This window comes from Ixodes scapularis, unplaced genomic scaffold (assembly GCF_016920785.2).
Source record: "Ixodes scapularis isolate PalLabHiFi unplaced genomic scaffold, ASM1692078v2 PGA_scaffold4__175_contigs__length_147842914, whole genome shotgun sequence".
NCBI classification, from domain to species: Eukaryota; Metazoa; Arthropoda; class Arachnida; order Ixodida; family Ixodidae; genus Ixodes; species Ixodes scapularis.
In genome coordinates, this window is record NW_024609879.1 from 113,498,111 (window position 1) to 113,512,726 (window position 14,616).

At 47.1% G+C, this 14,616-nt stretch overlaps 1 protein-coding gene across 1 annotated transcript in view; it reads right to left on the reverse strand.

Moving 5' to 3' along the window:
• Positions 1-11,243, reverse strand: part of LOC120848886 — a 63,428-nt gene extending 52,185 nt beyond the window's left edge. The window contains exons 1-4 of the mRNA XM_040220960.1: positions 11,165-11,243; positions 7,888-8,119; positions 7,057-7,152; positions 4,469-4,546 (exon numbers count right to left, since the gene is read on the reverse strand). Of these exons, the coding sequence (XP_040076894.1) occupies positions 4,469-4,546; positions 7,057-7,152; positions 7,888-8,119; positions 11,165-11,190 (432 nt within the window). The 5' untranslated portion in view covers positions 11,191-11,243. The remainder of the gene's footprint in view (positions 1-4,468; positions 4,547-7,056; positions 7,153-7,887; positions 8,120-11,164) is intronic.
• Positions 11,244-14,616: the final 3,373 nt, after the last annotated feature.

Below are 14,616 nucleotides of genomic sequence, written 5' to 3' on the forward strand. Positions count from 1 at the left end.
TTGCTTGTGTTTTTTTTTTGTGTTGTTGGCTTTCCCTGTCGCCCAACAGATTATTTTTTTGTTGTCAGGGGGTATAGCTCCTCTGTTGTTTTGTTTTCGTATGCTACGCGTCTGTCTCGAAAGGTTGGACAGATGTTGCGCGAACAGCAAGTGTAGAGCATAGTTGTAACCCGAGACTGGGGATACGGACAAGGGACAAAACACAGAACGACAGGGACGAAGTCGTTCTGTGTTTTGTCCCTTGTCCGTATCCCCAGTCTCGGGTTACAACTATGCTCAATTTACACCAGCTAGCCTGCACCCTCACCATTGCTTCATAGCAAGTGTACTTGCAACATTCTTGGTGGGGAGGTGTTAAGTAACGAAGGATGTTGTTAGAAATAAGTAAGATTTGTTTTAGAAAAGTCTATCTTTCGACAGTTGCGTCGGCATCGTTTTATTTTTTTTTTTAGCTTTCTTTGTGAGTGTCGGCGTTTTGGAGGGAGCATTTGCGGGGGCAGAGCGGCCGGGAGTGGGGAGCGGCTTCCCCGCGGTCGTTAAGAAACGTCTCGGGTTTCGGTGGTCTGCTCGGACAGATCCCTTCTTGCAGCTGGTTGTGGCTTTTAGCCGAATGTGCCTGTATATAAAGGGTTTCGCCGCTTAGTGTAAAATTGTCGCTTTTTGCCCGATGCAATAACTTAGCGGTTGGCGCCAGTCAGACTGGAAAAATTGCAGAGAACAACCCTAGAAGGAATTTAGGTTTGACGGTTACAGCGACAGGATGACAGCTCGCCGACCATTGGACGACAGTGTACCACGTGGGAGTGGTGAAATTTGAAGCGATTGGTCCATCTCTGGAGGGAAAGGAGGCATCTACGAGGCTAGAAAAGGGCTGCCGAGAGGGTTCTCGGGGGATTCGGCTCTTGAGACTGGGGACTAAAGTATGGGGTTTTAATTTTGGAAGTTTTGTATATTACCGTTGACTTGTCGTTTTGTTTCGAAAATAAACGTGGCCACACTGGCCACCGTAAACCTACCAACGTCGTAATGTGTCCAGCGGGATCGAACATCTTTTAGTTTTTTTTTCTTATTCGACTTCCCGGGGGACTACCATCGGGCGAACACCATCATCGGTCGTCACCATCTTGACCGGGCCCCTTCCCCCTCGGAAAGTTGACTCCACTCAACGGCTTAGTGGCCACGTCAGCCACGCATGGACACAATGCAGTGTCTTTTCAGCCGAGCTCGCTTCCAAACGGAGGTGACTAAACGCCCGGAATACGTCCGAGGCATTCCCTTTCGGGACGACGCCAGCCTACTTCGCTGGGGAGGCGCACCTGCGCTTTTCGAGGTCAACCCCGTTCTCGAACAAAGCACGGTGACGCAACACGAAGCAAGGGCAGCTTTTTGCCTTCGAGACGGCTCGCGGGGCTCACCCAGAGTGCACACCCCGTCAGCGCACAAACTAAAAGCGTATCTCGGAGCGAGAAAATGCGCTGTGCCTGCAACACCGGTCCCAGTCTAGCGAGGTTGCGAAGACCGCCGATGGCGCCCTTCGTCGCCGCGTCGAGGGACCAGTAGCCATCAGGTTGACCAAGCGACCCCGGAACAAAGGCCCCCCCGGGAAAACTGAGTGAGTCAAAATGATTTCCTTTGTACTCCGTCTTTCCTTCCCGCTATCAAGGGACAGAGGACTGGCGTGAGCATGGTTTTCGGCTACTAGAATTGAGTATGTTCCGTTTACCCGCGATCGACTCCGGCCAAAAGTCAGTGAGCGTCGCACGCAATAATAACGTTAGGAACCCTTGAGGGCCACCTATCAAGTTGCAACCCCGTAAAAGCGACGTTAAATGTGAAAACGCCGCGGGGTCCGGGAGCAGTTCAATCGTGCTACCGGGCAGTGCAACAGGTTGAACAGCGTCCCGAGATGATTGCGTGTCCGATTAAGGTGACCGCCATGCGGTCACTGGACGAGATCGTGAACCACGGCACTCGAGGTGTTCGTTGGGAATCGACGGTAGCACCGATGAGTTTTTGACGCTCAGCAGAACGATCCGGGGTGTAAATATGTGAATAGTTGTAAATACTTTCGCGGACTCTGCGGAGTCGGGCGGTGCGTCCGCCGGGCGGTACGCTCGCCACTAACGTCGCTAAGCAACTCGTATTGTTGCAGACGGGCTTTGGCAGCCGGGCAGCGTACTCGCCGGGTCGAGCAACTCGTGTTGTTGCCGATCGATGCCGTAAATAGTCTGGTATTGCTATTGGCACGGGGTTTCTTTTTTATTTGGGATCGGTTTCTGTTCTTGCTGATGCGGATAAACTCGTGCTACGGCGCTTGGCCTCTACGAACATTGCAGTTCAAGGGGGCTGTCCCGCGCGGCTGGGAATTCGGTGCTCTCCTTTGTTCGCGTTGGCCAGGGCAGAACGCGGCTCCAAGACTTTTCGAAGTTAGGTCGCTGTGCTATACCTGGCCACGGGCATTTGTGTTTTAGCCTAAGGTAAAAGCTAACATGTTTGAAAAATAACAATGCTGGCGAGCCTGCCCGATTGCAGCCCTGCATCGTTTCAATATTACAAGAAAGGACAGGGTGGTGCATTTGACACTTCATTGCGCCCGCAAATCGAAGCGATTAGGCATCGTTAGCAAAAGCAGCTACAAAGAACTTTGCCTAGTCGATCAGTCACCAACAAATCTATTGTCCGGGGTGACGCGAGTCAGCTTGGTATGTGGACATCCGTGTTCACATTAAGCGGAGTCGTGGAACTATTTTCACAATAACTTCGCGAGCCGAGCCAGTGCGACGCACGTGACTCACGGCAGAAAAGACATCTTTGTCCCTGCCTCTTTTTTATTTCTGGGTCCTTGAGCACCCAGGGATTGGTCGAGTGTCCTCAGTTGGACGGCTCGACCTTACTCGGAATTTCCGAGGTTTCTTGGGGAAAGAAACGGGAGAGGGGGCAGAGCGCAGGTTGCATTCCAGTACCAGGCGGGTGTGAGTCATGGCGCGGCCCACGAGGGGGACAACAATGCCGGGGCAGCGTCATCATTCGCCTGGGGCAACGTCATCATCGCCGAGGCTGCCTGTCCCCCTGCCGGCCCGAAAGACTTGGTCACTTCCGCTGTGATCAAGATGGCGTCATGTGTCCTCCTGCTGCCTGGTTCCGTCTCCAACCATGGGAACCTGGAGCTGGGGCTTCGCTGCCATTCATTGGGCTTTCAGTGTCATTCCCCGATACACTTCGCCGTCACGGCGACCCTGCTGCTGCCCCAATCTGCGGATTCCCGTCCCGATGCCTGGAGCCCGCCTGCAAGCCACATGCAATGCGGGTGGGCGCTCGTGCCGACGCTAACGACGGGGCGCGTCGTCAGGGTACGCTTCGGCGTCGTCATTCCTGGACTTCGGCCAAGACATCGTCCTGTCCCTGCGCCATGGTGAGCCACGGACTTCAGCGCCGGGAGCGTCCCCGAAGATTTTTTCATTTGTCAACCCTAGCATGTGGGGGTCGGTACCGGACGCGGTAGTTTTTTTTCGGTTTCGTTTTTTTTTTTTTAATTTTGTTTTTGAGAGCCGGTAGGCCGTTTTATTTTTTTGGCCTACCTTAGCCTTGAGAAGGGGGGAGTGTGGGAACCATGGGGTTCCCTCTATCCCTATCCAGGCCTAGCTTCGAGCAGGCCGTGGGAGCCGTCGTCACCAATGGCGTCGGCCTCCCGGATACAAGGAACCACGAGGCCGAATTCCCCGAAGGGGCCGGCTCTCCCTTGCCCATTTGGGTGAACGCGCCTTCGGCGCACCCTTGAGAGCTATGATGGACGCGACTGCTAGTGGCCTCCCCGGGCGCGTCCATTCTCCGAGGCTACATAAGCTGGCCCCGAAGGTGGGCCAGGGGCTCTCGTCGGCGGAGGCCCTGGCTCTACGGAGCTCGGTTTTTCTTTGTGGGCCTCCGACTTCCCGTGAATCTGTCTAATGCGGCAGCGCGGGAAACCGACCGGGTGATACTGGCAATTGAGCCAGCGCCCAGACTTTTCATTGTCTAAGAGCGAAGCGTGTTGGCATTGCAGTCAATAAACACGTCTTTATCCGGACCCATGGAGCCTTCTTCTGTGTTGCTAAGTGGTGACAGCCCCAAAAGGGCGAATCCCACAGTCTCGAATTTCTTAGCTCTCACTTCATCATGGTGGAGGTACTATTATCCAGTTAAGAAATCAGGGCCTCCCGCTTTGTTGCCAAACCTGCAAATCTCAAGACTTAACCACTTGATTTGTTCTTGTTTGCTTAGTAATTATATCCGCCTTAATTTAAATTTCCGTGCAGATACGGATGTTATTTTTTTTAATATTCCACTCAAATATTGTTTAGATATTACCAATTTCCGAAAGTGTATACCTATTTCGCCCATTATAATAAAGCCAAACAAAATACAGTTCCAGTCACGCTTATCCTTCATTTGCAATATGCATCATACTTCTATAACAGAAAGATTTTCTCACCTCTTGCTCGTAATCTGTCTTCTGGGAACCCTTGAGCATATCCGCAAGCTCCAAAGAGTGTTCTTTATACATATGATCCTAAAAAGGACAAAGTGAGAATTGAACTAAATAACAAATTCTCTTTAACATCCGTTTTAAAAACAGGTTTTGGGGGGTTTGGTTGTTACAATACAAAACAAATGTCCCACCGGCTAAGGTGGAAATTAATTATGCGCAACAATTGTCAGCCACTCCACTCTATGAAGGTGGTAAGCCAGCGAAGTTGTAGAGCACCACCGCAATTGATTCACCAAGAGGCATCAAGACACACGCTTCACCAAATGTTTATTTACAGTATATATACATCATTTTGAAACGGTAGAGATTGTTGCTTTGTGACCACTATGAAATACACTAGTGGGTTTCGTTACATCTTGGGTGAGATTCTTTGCTGAAGTTAAATCTATACATATAATGCTTTTAAAGCAGTGACGTCACCCGACTAGAGCGGGAGAAGGCCCATTGTTCTCGAATGTACCTTCATTATCACACGTTTCGACGTCTTTCCTTATCAAAATGCATAACGAGTTGACGCGGCCTTTACGCATTTCCATACAATGAAGCGCTTTTACATGAAATCTTTCTGCACGTGGATACCAAAAATTCATAGAACCCTAGAGATATACAACTTCGCTGTAAAACACGTCCGTACCTTACGAACGCACACAAAATTTTGTGGGTTGATGTGTGCCTAAATAAAACTAACATTTCTATACCTCCAATCAATGATTCAAAAAGCCCTTCCGAAAGTCGCGTGTTTAGTATTAGAACGTTGAAACCACTGTAGACTGACATTGTAGAACGTGGAAGTCATTCCATAATATAGCAAACGTCGGAGTGCAGCCAACGCTATAGTCGGGGACAGGTTAAGAGCAAGTACAAATTTTTCCTACCTCGTTTCACTTTAGCAGAGCGAATGGTGAAATAGAGGTCGCTTCTTCTCCAGCATTCGCTCCGCTTAATCGGAATGAGGTGGGTGTGTTTTAACCATCTAATTCAACCAAACGCATGAAGTGTGCCGTGACGTTGCGTTTTATTTTTTATTTTTATTTTTGCCTGCCATTGCGCAGGGATTCTACAGCTGCCAACACCGAGCAATCTTTCGGAAGGGGTCTATTGAACTCAATCGAACTTTAATTCAATTCAGGAAGAGATTAAATTACTGAGATTATTTTTTTCCTGCGGGTCAAATTTCTAAAAAGACGCGCCGGCCTTTTCACGCTCTCTGGCTATAGCAAACTTAATGCATATCTTTTTTTTATTTGTTTATATAGTTTGTGAGAAGACCATCACGCCATACTACCTCTGGAAAGCCTTCCAGCATCGTACGGGTCATAACCTAAATGTAAAGTGTGCGAAAGCAAGATGCGACACTTCTCATCACTTTTTTTTTCACGTATTTCAATTAAATTGAACTTCTTATCGCCGCTGCTATTGCTCGCGAGAACAAGTTTACAATACTTTCACGCTATATCAAATTTTACGTTGTAAGCCATATTTAAGTAACATCTCCAATAAATTATTTAAAGGAGCTGTGCAACAATTCCAGTGTTTTGCTTAAATAATTTGTGAGTTGGTGTCTCGAAATTCCTGAAGTAAAAAAAAAACGCTTTTGCCTGCATGCTCTAGTTTTTATGTTAAAAATTGACAAAAATTGAGGGTTTTCGGCACCCCTCAACTCCTTCACCATCTACCGAGTCGCGTGCGCTGAGATGTGAAAGGAGGATGCGCGGGGTTTTGGTGAAACTTCTTCTCTAGAGCTATGAGTGAGCAGCGAGAACTCACCTGCTCGCGACCACGTGACCTAGTGTTTGAGGAGCGCGATCAACATGACGAAAGTCTCGTCCGGGTCCTGCCACCCCCGTCCGGCTCTGCCCCCTTCCCCCTCCGACTTCTGTCGGCTGTTCACGGTAGCAGATAGAGCTGACGGTTTTTTTTTTACCTCAGATATATGGCGCCACTAAAACTGCGTAAAATAAAAGGTTTGTCGATGGTATCACGTTTTTCAAGCATTTATATTTATGTTGGAACGACAAGGTTCATAGAAAAGTTACCTGTTATCGAACAGGTATTTGCACAACTTCCTATATTTTTACAAGTCCTCCATGGACGTCACGCCGCGTGTTTCTTATGGCCGCCACTCGAGGCTGCAGGTCTAAAAATATTATAATTTTTGCTTCGCGATTACGCGGCGAAAATGCAACATTTCGAAGAAAGGAGTTGTGTTTTCTGTTCATTGTGACAAGATAAAAGGTGTCAAAAGTAGAAGACGCAAATTCTTTCAGCGTTAAAATCGTTGCACAGCTCCTTTAATGGATACATAAATAGATATAACTTTTTTAAATATCTAATCTGCCTCGAGTTGGGGGCATTTCTGTGCTAGCATTTGTATTAGTAAACACTTTTTTTTTAAACTACATTTTGGGGCACAAAAGCGTTGTTTTTTTTTGTGACGTTTTCTATATTTATATAGTTTTATTGGCAAAAATGGACATCACGTTTATGCTATTCCGATTATGACCGATTCTTGCAATGGTTTCACGACTTACCTTTAAGTTCAAGAAATCTTCGTTAGATCCGCAAAACAGACACAGAATCCTAAGTTTCCTGGCAGCATTATTTGTTTGCCCAACTGCATTCCGTAGCTGAAATCAAAGGACAGATATTAACTGTTTTAATTATCTACGCATATGTATCACATACTGCTTTGCTGCACTTGCAGTACGGCAGGCATGGTGTCAGAATAAAAAGCACCACTCTTGTGGGTGGAATCTGCGGTAACAGTTTTTGCTAAACAGGGATCTGCAACACCACAAGAAGAAGATACCTTCTGCAGGGTTAAGCAATGTCTACGTTTAATATACCATTCATAAGGAAGGCATGAAATTCCTCATTATTAACAGACCATATTTTAATCAAATGCAACGCCTCTCAAAACAGTCTTGTGCGATAACACGGATTACTCTAACGTCGTTACCTCTAAGTAACAACGTTGCAGCATTCTTATTGATGCTTGGATAATGTAGAAAAGGTATATTCGGATGAAAACCGAGCTCCGACTTGAATGATTAGTGGGTCGTCGCAAAGCTGTCTGTCCGTCTCCATACGTGTTAGAATGCCGAATACCGGCATCCGGCGTTCTTGTTTGATTCTGTTCGAACAGTGAATGGACACAAATGCAGCTAGCTTTGCGCCTGCCGCTAATGACTCCGGTCAGAGTTCGGTGCTCTGACGGTTACCGCGCGTCTTCGTTTCTTTCTTTCGGTTTCTGACCGTATAGGAGAATCTTTAGTTTTTAATTTTTTTTTTCGTGCCTACCCGTGTTTTTTCTTTTTCGCAATCTCAATTATAAACAAAAAATACCACGTCATCGTACCCACCGCCTCGGCTGTTACGTGGCCGCGATGAGAGTGGCAAACGAAATCTGTTTCTTTGCAATCTCTGCAGAGTCCATGTCCTTGGCATTTATTTTCCAGAGGATATATCGTATTGGAGACACAGCCACATCCGTGACACCTGATCTTGTCTGGAGTACTTGTCCCGTGGATGTAGTACTCTTTGCTTGACCATTCTATTTGTTCCACTTTGAAAGTCACGCTCTTTTTCCTGGAACTGAAAAACTTCGACATCAGTTCTTCGGTAGGCTCTATAAAAAAATTCCAGGATGTTAAGTTTTTATTTATTTCTTAAGACCTTCGGCGTAGAATTTAAATTACCTTACAGTCATCACGAGATGTTGCGAGGGCGCAGAAATCACTTTACTGTGTTATGCCATGGAACGCGCAATCAAAGTAACGAATATGAAAGAATTCAAGGCGCCCCGTGTTTTTACTGCCCCTTAAATTTACGTGCGTACACTGTACACTGGTCTTTTACCAGAGTCGTGCTTAAAAATATAAAGGACGCTATCGTTTGCATGCATCAAGAGTCGCCATATGATCACTTATCGAATAGACTTAAAGTATTAGCTAACTTTCTATATATTCCTTTCTAGGTTCGTAACTAGCCGTTATGGTAAACCGATCTAATGAGAAAAAAAAAAAACTGAGCGAGAATTATATTGGCTTTGAGATGTCGATAATTCTGTTCTCGTGTCATTTGTGTAGTGCTAAGCTTGGTTAGGGCCAAAGTGCATCGTCATGGCGCACAGCGTCTTTGCGATCGCTGTTTTTATGCGCGATTGGTTTAGCCTAGAGTAACGCATTCCTTTTCTTTTTCCGTTTTGACGACAACATACTCACTCTAGCGAATCATGTTTTGTTTGATGAGCATTATTGGACGGTAGCAATCACATGACACAAGCACAGTTAGACTCACCTCCATCAGCGCTTCAAGCGGCTCGAACCGCCACCATCTTGGGTCCAGCAAACAATGGACCTTTTCCAAATACCGAAGGCACCAGGCGGTGGCTCCCCGAACTAAAAATCGACGAAGTGACCTACCTGCGCTACCAATCAATAATAGGAGCTACGCTACCAGTTGCTTCGCACTCCGAGCTGCGTCGCGTGCCCAACGTTGGCCCAACGCAACTTTAAAGAGGGAAATCCGTAGCGTCCACCCAAACGTCGTGTTTTTTTTTTTTCCGTCCGCTTTCTTTTTTTTTTTTGTGTAACACAATTATATATATGCTGCAATTATGTGTTCTACTCGTCGATCTACAGCCTCATTCCAAATTTCCTCGATTTTTCGTGCCGACTTCCACCGCTTGGCATCGGGCGCTCGCGCGTGCGCAGAACGCTTCTCGGAAAAGGTCCATTGCTCATCGAAGGCGCGTTTACGCGCCATCTTTTCCACGCGGTTACCGACGTCAAAGACAAGGAGGTTGTGTACTTAACGGCACAATGCCTGCTTGTAGCGCTTTCGGGTGTAGCAGCAGATTGGAGGATGGAAAGAGGCCCTTCCGGACGCCGTTTGTAAAGAACGCAACTGCAAGACGGAGGAAGAATGCTTGGATAGCCATAGTAAAACGGAACGAGTTCGAGCTCACTGCAACGATTAAACTTTGTGAGGTGAGTGCCGATTGCAGCTGGTTCATTCCGCGAATCGCGGAATGAACCAGCTCCCTCAACACGCTCGAATTCATTTCACTGCCTTCATACCTCCGTCGACGCGTGGACCCAAGATGGCGGCGCCATGGTTTCGGTTTCAGCACCGCACCGCGGTTCTAGAACGAACCTTCGGAGTTTTGTTACTCTGGGAACCCCACACAGTGACTCTATATAGTTTAGCCGTGATAGCGAAACGCACAAAGACGACGCCGAGTGCCGTGACGTGGCACTTTTTTGGCGCTGCTTGATTGCTTTCATTGAATCGTGGCACCGGTTGCGCTAGGGTCTTGTCGTAAAACCGAGCTATTGAAACCTAAATGCAAAAGCGGGGCAGGAAGCCGTCTCCAGACAGATTATTATTATTATTATTTATGTATTCGGCCATGGTTATCACTCCTTCGTAATTTCGATTGACTGCAGTCTGCCCTTTCGTCAACGTCACGCTGTTGGGATAGCAACGAGTGTGGTTAATCATTCTAGGCGTCACAGGCAGGATATGGGCCGCCGGTTCGGAGTGTAAATTCAAAATCAAGCAGCAAAAAAAAAAGAAAGGGGGGGGGGGGAAATATGGGTCTATAAATATCGCAAAAACACTCGCAATATTCTTGCAAACTGTTTCAATTATTTGATTCGCTCGCTAACGACTGCCGTCAAAATTGAAAACGCTGCTGTTGCAGTTTGTTGCAGTTTTAATTTGAAAAAACCCTACTTCCCCCCCCCCCGCCCCCCCCCCCCCCCCCCAAAAAAATAAGAAGAAAGACATCATTTAAGATGTTTCGCGTGGAATAGCGATGCGTTAGTATATTTTGTTTTGGTATAGTTTTCTTTGTATGTGCCACCAGGATCTGACCGACTAGTTATTCTGGAGCACAAAAGAAATAAAGCATTGCTAATATTTTTGTTAATTATTGCTACATTGTGACAGTGACGTAGACTGACGCACTTGAACATATACGCATTCCTGCGTAATTCACTGGGCATAGCTAGAACATCGAATGGGTTATGCAAGGTCCAATGCATGCTAAGATAACACTAAGGTCTCTTTTATCTAACAAATCAATACGCTAAAAAAGTACTCGAATATTGTAAAAATAGGTTCGCACAAATTCAAACGGATTGCTGTCGTCTACATGTCTTCTAACATGGTGCGAAGCAAGACCCTATCATACCTGGCCCCAGCACTCAATGAAAAACGCCCCCAACAAAACGTTTTATGACTAAAGGCGACAAGAGGCGACCATCGATGGCATTTATGTTCCACAATAGTTTACGAGAAAAACAAAACTAGTATCGAACTGTAGAGGCTGGCCGCCCCCTCAAAGTTGGTTCCAACAGCTATTATGGAGGCACCGTCACAGCCCAACTTTATTACCTGTGGTAACGCACTGCACTTCTATACGACACTTGCTTTGTCACAAGAATAGTAAATGACTCCTCTTTTATGTATCTACGCTGGAAGGCCACGCCCAGTACACATATCGTGTGACTATCGTTAAAATATCACGACATTAACGAACCACAAACAACCTTTCTTACCCCCTTTTGAAACCCTGACTAAAACTGTATCCTCTTCCCGACACAAAAACGTAGTACACAAAAAGTTACTTACGCCCTCGAACGTCCCTTGGAAGCCATTTTAGGCACTGCACGAAACAGGAAGTTGTCTGACGCCGCCTCCCTCCTCGACTGACGCTCTTATCAAAGCTGTGATAACGCGAAAGCAAAGGCCGCGGAAGCCAACTGGATCAACTCAGTTGCGGGCACCGTGGTTCCGGAACTTTCGCGAATAAACGAACCCCCCCTCTCCTTCCAATGGTCGCCATCAGTCGATCGCAGCGCCATCCACAATGTGTGATTCAATACTGTAATCTTCGGAGACTCTAGAATACCCAAATGGCGGAGCCAGACTATCGCCTTTCTTTTCCATTCGCCACCAACTCCTCATTGGCGGAGAAAGGGTCGCATGCGCTAAATGTGACTACTTCGCTCGAGGCGAAGCCGCTTGATGTAGCGCCGTGTTTGGGGCATACGTTTCGCTTTCCGCTAACGAAATGCAGATCTTGTACAGAAGTATGACGACTCGCAGAAAGTTTTTTTAACCTTTGAACATTGTGTGTGCCACCTAGATATCTGTGACTGCGTTATTTTTATAACGCGAGCGTAGTTTCAAAGCGTCTGTGAGCAAGCAGACGACACGAGAGCCACGACGACCAAGCCAGGGCACGAGCGCTTTTGTGGAATCCGAGAGGCGCACGACGGTGCATAGGTGGTGAACCGCGCCTCATGTCAACGCGGCCGTCGCATGTCCTGCATGTGCGAAGTTCGCTTCTCTCGTAATACTTAAAAGTAAAAGTCTCTGACCGTTGCGATAGCCTGCTCCACAAGCGGAACATAAACAGTTACTCCAGGAGACGTTACGTTTAACCGCCATCAACAGGCTGAGCTTCCTTGATATGTTACAGAGTAGACTGTAGTCACCATAGCAGCCGTCACCAAATCGGTGGCGCGTAAAGCGATAAGGGGCGAACCTTGGGGGGAGAAACGGGTGCTGCTAGCAGAAGCAGCGTCCATGGGCAGTGCCGTAACTGCATTGATCTAGTTACGCTGGCGGATGCACACCAAGGTCCCTATCAAAACAGACGATTGATGTATGCGAGATTCAATAGTGTCACCCTGAGGCTTCACGCAAAATGAACAATGCGCAAACGTTTTTTTTTTAGCTTTAAGAATTTTGCAGTCTTGCGAGGTTCAAGCTATTTTGAGTATGTAAATTATTTTGTCGCATTTGTTTTCTTTTTTGTTTGCTTTCATGGCTCATTGTGCAGTAGCATTAAGGATTATTGAAAATGTACGGTTGCCCTGGAACTACGTCATGGCTTCTATTACGAACCCAGTTAATACGGACATCCCGATATAAAGACACCATTTTCGGAGTCAAACTAGATAAATACACGCACTTTTGTCACGGTATTATGGAAACCTCGCATTGTGGGTACTTTCGTGGGGTGCCTGGAAAACAAACACCAACGGCTCATTACTTATCTGACTTTTTACGACTTTATAGACCAATACGCGGCTCTGAGCTTTGACGTCACGCCTCTGCGGTGGCGCTGTTGTCGCCACGGCGCATGAGCAGAAAGCTTCACCTCACGCGAATCTGGTGTCTGCGCTCGCGCAGTGCCCACACCTGGTGTGGGCAAGCGCGGGCATGTTTGTAAACAGAGTGTCGGTCTTTACGTGATAGTTTGTCACCCAGCAACAGCGCGATCTTTAGATATCTGCGGTCGTGATGTACTCTAGGGGGTACCTTTCTGCGGGGGATGTATCAAGCAGCAATAAGAAATATAGACCGCCCGAATAGCGAGACTATTGAACATCTCAACCAATAATCATTGCTCAACTGTTATCATGCGCGTTAGGAGTGCCCTGTTGACGTTAATTGCTTTCTAAAGTCAGTTGACTCACACAGTTGTTTTAGAGCGCAGCTCTTAAACCCCCGTTTCCGGGTTTCGCGACGTCGGTGTTGGCGTAGCCGCCCCGCTAAATTTAGCGGAAAATTGAATTGGTGTTGAGGTCACGTGATGTCGATTTTTCCGCTAAATTTAGCGGGGATAATGAAGTCACATGACTTTTGTCACGTCACCCATTAACAAATTCAGTTTCTCCACTGGATTTAGCGGCAAAAATGCCGTCACGTGACCTCAGCACCAATCTGAATTGTACGGAGGAGCAGGGGCATACCCTCCCCTCCGCACCCCCCCCCCCCCCCCAGTCCTCCTCAAAAGCTGCCCTCTAATTTCACGTTACTGAGATTTGTAAGCCCCTTTTAGTTTTCCTTACTCGGGTTTTATAAAAACTGGGTCACTCGGGAATTGCTCAAGAAATGCACATAAGACCACCTTTGCTTCGCCAGCATTTTCGAGCGCGGCTCTTAGGCGCCCGTTTGCGGGTTGAGCCGCGTCAACGTCGCCGTCGCCGTCGGCGTAACCGCGCTAAATTTAGCGGGAAAATTGACGTCACGTGACCTCAACACCAATTCAATTACCCGCTAAACTTAGCAGGGAATTGAATTGATGTTGAAGTTACGTGGCGTCAGTATCTTATCTAAATTTAGCGGGGAAACTGTGGGAGGAAAGGAGATATGGAGGAGGAGAATGGGAGGGTATGGAGGAGGATGGGAAGGTACGGAGGAGGAGGAGGGGAAGGTATGGAAGAGGAGGAATGGAGGAGGATGGAAAAAGGAGGATGATGAGGAAGAAAGGAGGAGGAATAGGAGAAAAAGAAGGGAGGGGAGAGGATGGAAAGAGGAGGAGGAGGAAAAGAGGAGAAGAAAAGGAGGGGGAGGGGGAGGAGGCGAGTAGGAGGTGAATACTCTCCCCTCCTCCTCCTCAAGAGCTGCGGTCTAAGTTCGTGTTACCGAGATTTGTAAACATATCTAATTTTTCATTTCGATGATTAAAAAATGTTAAAATTCTCCTATTACATTTCACTGCTTACCTGATAACACTGACATCAACTCCAACTCTTTATCGTAGCATCACGCTTCGCCAAGAAATATTCGTCATCAAATGTACAGTATCCACCAGTATAAAAGAGTCAGTAATAATTCATTTGTTTATTGTATTAAAACAATAAAAACATGGCAACACACTGTTGCACAGTACTAATCGGCAACTATTAAATGCTGAATTCGTACAGACGTGCACGCTCTTTTTTGTTTCTAGATGAGGGGTCTTCAAACCTCGGCCCGTGGGTCATATCAGGCCCTCAGAGGCAATCCGACCAACCCGCGACAGATTGCAGTCTTTGCAGTGACGCCCGGCCCATGGCCCACTTCTAACTAAAAACGCGGGCGCCAAACAAAGAAACACACACAAGAAAAGCGCGAAAACAAACGGTTTTCCGAAGCGCACAAAACACACTAAAAATAAACTAGAAAGAACGAGGGAACTGCAACCTGAAGCGGGTCCTCTAGTTCGAAATGTTTATTCACATTGTCATCAGCATCAAGTCTTTAGTCCCCTGTTTAATACCTGTGAAACGTTAAAATTCCTTTGCGGT